This window comes from Merops nubicus, unplaced genomic scaffold (assembly GCF_000691845.1).
Source record: "Merops nubicus isolate BGI_N331 unplaced genomic scaffold, ASM69184v1 scaffold7284, whole genome shotgun sequence".
NCBI lineage: Eukaryota > Metazoa > Chordata > Aves > Coraciiformes > Meropidae > Merops > Merops nubicus.
The window spans coordinates 86,712-93,762 of NW_008606169.1; the positions used below are offsets into that span (position 1 = coordinate 86,712).

General features: G+C 48.8%; 1 protein-coding gene across 1 annotated transcript in view; it reads left to right on the plus strand.

Annotated features, from left to right (window-relative positions):
• Nucleotides 1-7,051, plus strand: part of LOC103772235 (inositol 1,4,5-trisphosphate receptor type 2-like) — a gene marked incomplete at its 5' end in the record, with an annotated part of 73,508 nt that overhangs the window by 65,427 nt on the left and 1,030 nt on the right. Inside the window, one exon of the mRNA XM_008939562.1 lies at nt 6,538-6,699. Coding sequence (XP_008937810.1) covers nt 6,538-6,699 — 162 coding nt within the window. The remainder of the gene's footprint in view (nt 1-6,537; nt 6,700-7,051) is intronic.

Below are 7,051 nucleotides of genomic sequence, written 5' to 3' on the forward strand. Positions count from 1 at the left end.
CCCTGAGATATTCATCACTGACTGCCCTGGCTTGTTAGTCTTGAAGAACTCAGTTATTCAGCATTACAGTGATAGATTCTCTTTCAGCCCTCAAAAGCATTCGGCCAAATTAAAATGAAAGTAAATGTATCAATGGTGCCACTGAAGCAGATGGTGGGTCTGTGTTGTGGCTCCAACCTTCTTTCAGGGGAAAACAGGTTTCTATATCTTTCCATGAGCTGTGGAAGCTGTAGCATGTATCAATCTAGTATGGACCCAGCCAGACCCATTAGTTTTCTTGTTGCATAAAGGTTTATCTGTAATTGCCAAGGTTTATTTTTTTTCCTTTGAATTACTGTTGTGCATACAGATGCATAACAATTCCTAATTTCCCTCCCTGTATTCTTGTACAGCACAGATTGCTTATCAAATACAGTCTTAACATTAAAGTGTCAAACAGGATTTGCAGAAAGCTATTTGGGTTTGTAGTTTAGGATGAACATTTATCAAATTGTGGATTAGCTGAATCATGCACTGAACCAAATTATTATTGTCTGTGATTAAATCACAAAGTGGTTATTGCCCTGTGTCATCTAAAGCACAAGATAGTTTAAATCTTTAAAACCCCTTTTTAAGGTGGCTGTAGGAGCTACATAACTACAGATGTTTAGGACCAGTCTTTGTCCCTAGGCAGAAGAATAATGGCTTTCAAAAGGTCATTTGGACTGATCCCTCTCTGCTTACATGGGCAACAGATCTGGGAAGGGAATGGCTGGACTTATTTACATTTCAGACATACAGAATAATTTCTCAGTAAATAGATCTCTTTGTACCCAGTGCTAAAGTATTTATTCAGAGTGCTGGCTCAAAAAAAGGGGAGTGAATGGCCCGTTGGTTCTCATGGCTGAAGGGCCACGAGCTGCCTGCCGAAGAGCAGCTGAGCCCATGGGTAGTGAGGGTGAAGACCTCAGGGTGACCAGCGAGTCATTTTTCCAGCACAGGAGGGTTATACCACCCTGAGGGGCACTGGAGAGGCCTTTGCTGGGCTGCAATGGTGCTCGCTGGTCCTTGAGCACCAAAGAACGTCTGTTGTGTGGTGGGATACCACAAGCAGCCTGGTGCAGCACAGCAAGGTGCCAGTAGCCAACCTTCACAGTGATGGCCATGCCTCTCTCCTGCACCCTTCAGGGACCATCTAGCTGAGGAGGGTTCTGAGCCTGTTCTCTCAGCCTCACTGTTAGGTGACTCGCCTCGCTGGGTCACCCAGGAGCGAGCAGCCTGGGCGAGGCAGGAGAACGGGGGGCTGGAGGATGTGGAGGCCCATTTCCTGCTCTGCTGTGCACAACGGGGGAGGGCACAACTCAGGAAGAGTCACGAGCAGTCATCACTGCTTTTTCTTTTTGAATAGAGAGAGAGGGAAGTCCCAAGATGGCTTGTTTTCATCTTGCAGTGAGGGGCCACAGGGCAGAACGGGCTCAGAGTCACTGCAGCAGAGTTTGCTCAAGGAATGGAAGTCTGGTCCAGCTGAGGGTGGCGTGGCACTCTGAGCCCCTGGCGATGGCACCACCAGAAAGTATGCATTAGGCTGCCTTCACTCCTCTGCTTCATCCCCCTCGTCCTGCTCTTCGACCTATTTTCTCTCACTGTTATCTAGTAATCTATTTTTTAAAGGCTCAGCCCAGTCTTTCCTGCTGGTTGCAGCTGATCTGTCTCGCTGCTAGCCTGTGAAACCAGCACCTCCTGAAGAAAGGTCCCTCTGCCAATTACTGGGGAGGCATGGACTCAGCTCAGCATGAGAGCTCCACTGAAGCCAGCGGGCTGTGCCAACAGGACACGGATGGCTCAAGAGAGACTTTGTACAAAGGATAGAAGCTCTAAAAAATTTAGTTCAGTCGTTTCTCCATCCATGCTCAACCAAAGCTAGAAAAATGGCAGTGTTTTACAGAGGGAGGACCTAGCCTGTAGCTCTGCCCTCCCCCTGGAAAGCCCACAGAAAAGATGGAGAAGTGGCATCGGAAACTCCAGGAGGCAAAAGCAGACTTTTGCTCTCTCCGAGAGAAGGCTTTGAGGTTTCTCAGAGAGCTCAGGCAGCAAATCCTCTAAGCCCTGTGACTTCTCAGGCGTGTTCCCTCACCACCTCACAGCTCTGGGTGCCCAGAGCACCCTCCCAAGGGGCTTTGGCCCCCGGGCGAGCTGCGAGTCCTGTGCAAGAACAACAGTAACAACACACTGCCTTCAGTCCTGGCTCTTCAGAGAGAAGATTTTGGTACATTTTAACCATCAATTCTGTGTCCAGGCAGCTACTTTGTTTTGAAGTGTCCCATCCACATACCTCACCCTCCGTGAGCTCATTTGTGCTGGAGTTCTGTCACTTTGTGCTGGGCTGGTGGCTGTTGATGGAGTCCTGTGACAGCCGTTTGCAGAGGCTTTCCCTGCTCCCTGCCAGCAGCCTGCCTCCCACGTCCAAATTGCCACTCTCTTCCAGATGGGGTTCAAAATGCCTGAGCGAGTGCTATCCTGGACAAAATGTTTGTATTTCTAAGAGTAATAGCTAAGGCTTGACAGATAGCACCCTGTAAAACCCCATCCCCACGCCAGTCAAATAAGGTGAAGCAGGAGCAGTGTAGAGGTGTTACAGCTTTAACATGTCTTAGTTGGTCAAGGTGAACCCTGGACCAAACCCATAAACATTTAAGTCCCAGAACAAATGTTTGGAGTTGTACAAACACATTAACTACCTCCAGTTAATTGGCAAGCAATTGCCTTGAAGTAAAAGTAGTTTTCCCATAGCTGAGCAGGCACAGAGTGCCTGTCGCCCTGTGAACACTTACAGATCACCGAAATTTTCATCGGAGGAGCCTTGTCCAGTTTGCCTTCTGGATTCTGGCAGGTTTGTGATCAAAAGTTTTTTGTCCCCAGCACCAATTGTTCTCAGTTTGGGGTATAGACTCAGAAAATAGGACTGTGCACCAGAGTTAACTTCTGTGCTGCCGTTTATTAAAGTTCTACAGTTCATAATGCAGTGAAAAAATTATAATATTGACCAGCAAAAGCATGGACCTCAGCAAAGAGAATGTACCTACTGTGTGCTATCGTGGAACTACTGGTGAAAGCTAGATAAGGATTTTTAACTTAAAGACAGGTTGACAGGCTGGAATATGTTTCTTCCTGACCTCCTGGTCTTTTTGGTACTTTGCATGATGAAGATACACAGCTAGACTGGATTTCATTAGATGTCTAAGCAGTTGAGAACCAAGAAGCAAAGCCCTGCCTGCATCCAACTCAGCACTTGGGACTTCCAAGTGAGAGACCTGTGACCAGCTGTTTGACCTGCTGCCTCTCTGGTGCCAGGAAAAGCTATAGGACACAGTAGCACCTTTTTATGAGGTCTCCATCCGTGCAAACCAGTCAGCTTCTCTTAGAACGTGGATCAAGTCCTTGCTTGATCTTCCACAACATTTTGGAAAAAAGATGTCCAGATTTTCTTCTTCTGTAACTCAACCACAGCTGGGTTTCTTTCCTGGGAGAGATTATCACAGCATTGCTGGGAAGACAGAGCTCAGCACACACGAATGAGTCGAGTCTGTCGTTGAGTTTCCGTGACTCTCGGGCTCATGGTGGCCAAGATGAGCCAACATGTGGTTCAGAGTGGTTCCAGCTGAAGAGCACCACCAGCACCACAGCATCGTGTGGCAGTGGGTGAGGTGCTGTGTCTTCTGTCCTTGTCTTCACCTGCTCATGGTCATCCCTCTTTCAGGGAGTATGGTGATACTGGGAACCTCAGGAGAGGCAAGCCCACGGAGCCAGGATGTCTGGCACCCACACGCACCTGTGTGCTGTTCCTCTGAATGCTGCAGGGCAGTGGAGGCTCAGTCCACAAAAACCTGTCCAAGGCAGTCGTCGGTCTCTGCCTTGAGCCCTGGAGGAGCGAGAGTGGCAGATGGGGAACAAAACCAGCAAAGTGCATTTCACAGCCCTGGCAGCAGCGCTCAGCAAACAGAACAGCTGCAGTGAGGGAGTCTCAGATTGCTCTCCCTGTGCAGCCTGGCTTCAGGAACTTTGGCATTCTGGTGAGCCTTGCCAAAAAGGGCTCCTGGCCCCACAGCTGGCTCCTGTGGCTGAGCAGCCTTGGGGTTGGTACCCTCAGGTCCTTCAAGCAAGAGAAGCTGTAATGGGTGCAGATACCAGAGCTTTCCAGGAAACACTCAGCTACAAGTGCAGCTCTGTTTGCTGTAGCTCCTTTGAATTCACTTTCTGTGCCTGTAGTGGCAGACAAATTTGCTGGCAAACATTTTGAAAAAAAAAAAAAATAAAAAGAAGAAAAAAAAAAAGGCATTGATCCAGAAAGGCACCGTGCACAAACTGAGCTTAGTGTCAGTGAGTCCACCTGCGCTTAACGCTGGGCACGTGGTGACCGCTCGGCTACATCCTGGCCAAAATAAATTTAAAATAAATATCAGAGCGTGCGCCTGGAAGATGAATGCAGGTCTTGTAAAGCAGAGGGGCGTGCAGCAGGCACGGGAGCCCCTCGTGTCCACTGGGGCTCTCCAGCAGGGAGGGTCACGTGCACGCCGCGGCGCTGGCGAGAACAGGTTTTGACTGGAATGAGTTATGACCCATTGAAAATGGCATCGTGCGTAACCACAGCAAATTGTCATAATGAGATCACGAGGCTCAGAAAAAGCGGGCAGCAAGGAAAGAGGCCTCATTCCACCAGCACACACGGCTGGCTGAGCCCAGCACTGCAAAATGCAGCGCAGGGGCATGGGCTTACTCCCTGAGCATCCTGTCAGTGCAGCCACAGGAGCAGAGGTTGCACAGCCAAACAAAAACTCGTTAGTTTGAGTTAAAAAGAAGAAAACAAGCTGAGATTCTTGCAACTTTGCATTTAGTCTTATCCAGGGTAACAGAGGGGACTGGGCTGATGGAAACAGTGGAAAAACGTGGATACCGTAAGTGCCTCTGTGCTTGCCAAGGGTTGGCTTGGCTGTTTATAAACCTTATTGTGGGAGGGGAGGGTTTAGTGATCAGGGCAGAGCACTACGTAGTTGAAAGCAACACTCTGGAACTCTGGAAGCATGATAAAGTTGTGTTCACTTGGCACATCCCTGGACTCACAGCTCTGGTGTGCCAGCCCATGCAGACCCTGCTCACCTTCGGCTGCCTTGGGCTGCCCAGCTGTAGAACCATCACTGGCTTTTCCATTTCCATGGTAAAGCCAAGTCTAAGACCACAGTAAGTTCAAATACCAAAATACTAAGGCTGGATAAGATAAGTAGTACAGCTCTTGCCTGCCAGGAGCCTTCTAGGTGGACTTCTGGAAGGACTTTTCTTCTTTTTTCTTCTTTTTTTCTTTTTTCTTCTTTTCTTCCTTTTCTTTCCTCCTTTTCCTTCTTCCTTTTCTCCTTTTTGATAGAGTATTATTGGTGTAGAACCAATCATAGTGCAGGAGACTGGAAGAAACACTTCAACTCATTCTGTCTCTCTTCTAAAATTATCAAGTGCACGTGTCCATGGGGGACCGTTGCAGAACACCATGCATATGATCTAACCACATCCTCCCACTGCCCCCAAGGTGGAGGGCAGAGGTGCATTGATGTAATGCATCACCAGCTACAGGACCTGTTTCCTTTGTCTTGTGCCTTAAGGCAAACTGGGTTGCTTTCCACATGGCTGCCACTCCTTCTTGGCTTGCACCCTTCAGTCTCCTCTGGCTGTTAACACTTTGCACACAAATATCTGTGCCCCCAAGCCATGGAGACCATTCAGGGTCACGCTGATATGCAGCACCTTGCTGACTCATATCATCTGTTTACAGTGGTTTTATTATGATTAAATTCATGGCCTGAGTCTGTGAAACACCCAGATCAGTGCTATTCTCTGTAGTGCTTGGTCTTTAGCAGGTCAGCCCCAGACTGTGGGGTTGTGCTTGCAGTTACCTAAGGTGTACAGTCTGAGTAGCATGCTGAAGCCTGAGTTGTTTCCAGGACCCCACATCTTCTGTTGTGGGCAGCTGAATCCAAAGCTCCTCTGCTCTTGCAGAGGCACGCTCCAGGCCAGGCTGGAGAGGACTCTGGCTTGTCTTGTTTTCCTGATGTTGGCTCGCTGACATTGCTGCAAGGACAGCCAAAATAGATGGAGGCCAATCAAGCTGAAGAGACAGCGGGGAAATGTGTCCCTGCATACACTTAAGAGCAAAGCAGAGGGAGCACTCAGGCTTTCTTGGTGCTAGTGTAGCAGAGTCATCTCCCCAGAGCTCATCCAGCAGACGATTTGGCATGCCAGGGCCATAGGTGAATGTGCCAGCACTGCCCACTCTGCCATGCAGGTGCAGCTGTGGAAAACCAAAATTCTCCAGTTGGGGCTTTCTTTGTAGCTAAGGAGAACCAAGAATAAAAAAAGCTTGTGTAAAATACTTTCTGAATGTGCTGCTTCTTAAGCTCACTTGCTGTGTGTCATCCATTGGGAAGTCCCTCAGAGTTTTCATTCTCTGGTCTCACCTTAGTAACACTGCATGAACCCCTGCTAACATTGCTGGTTTTTCTAATACCCACACAGGAGAAGAATTTAGACTGGTTCCCTCGGATGAGAGCAATGTCCCTGGTCAGTAATGAAGGCGACAGTGAGCAAAACGAGATCAGGAACCTGCAAGAGAGGCTGGAGTCAACCATGAGCCTTGTGAAACAGCTTTCCAGCCAGCTTGCTGAGCTGAAGGAGCAGGTGAGTGCCCTGCAGCGGGCAGCAGCAGCGTGAGCTCCTGTGGGTTCATCAGTTCACAGTCCAGTCAGCGTCACAGAGAGACTGCTTTGTTAGAAAGGTTTTCTCTTTAAAAAAAAAGTCTCCCTTCTCTTGGTGCCTGTGTGGAGCACCAGCTGCTGGCCTCCCTCTTCAAGCCCTCCTCCTGCCTCAACCACCTTACGTGCTTCCTCTTCACTGCAGAGTCCTTTTGTGCCAAAGATGCTGGTCACCTCTGGTTTGCTCGGTTCCAGAAAAGTATCTTTGTGTTTTCTTTATGAGGAGCACTTCAGTGACATCAGCAGTGCTATCTAGTTGTCCCCCTTCAAAATCCCTC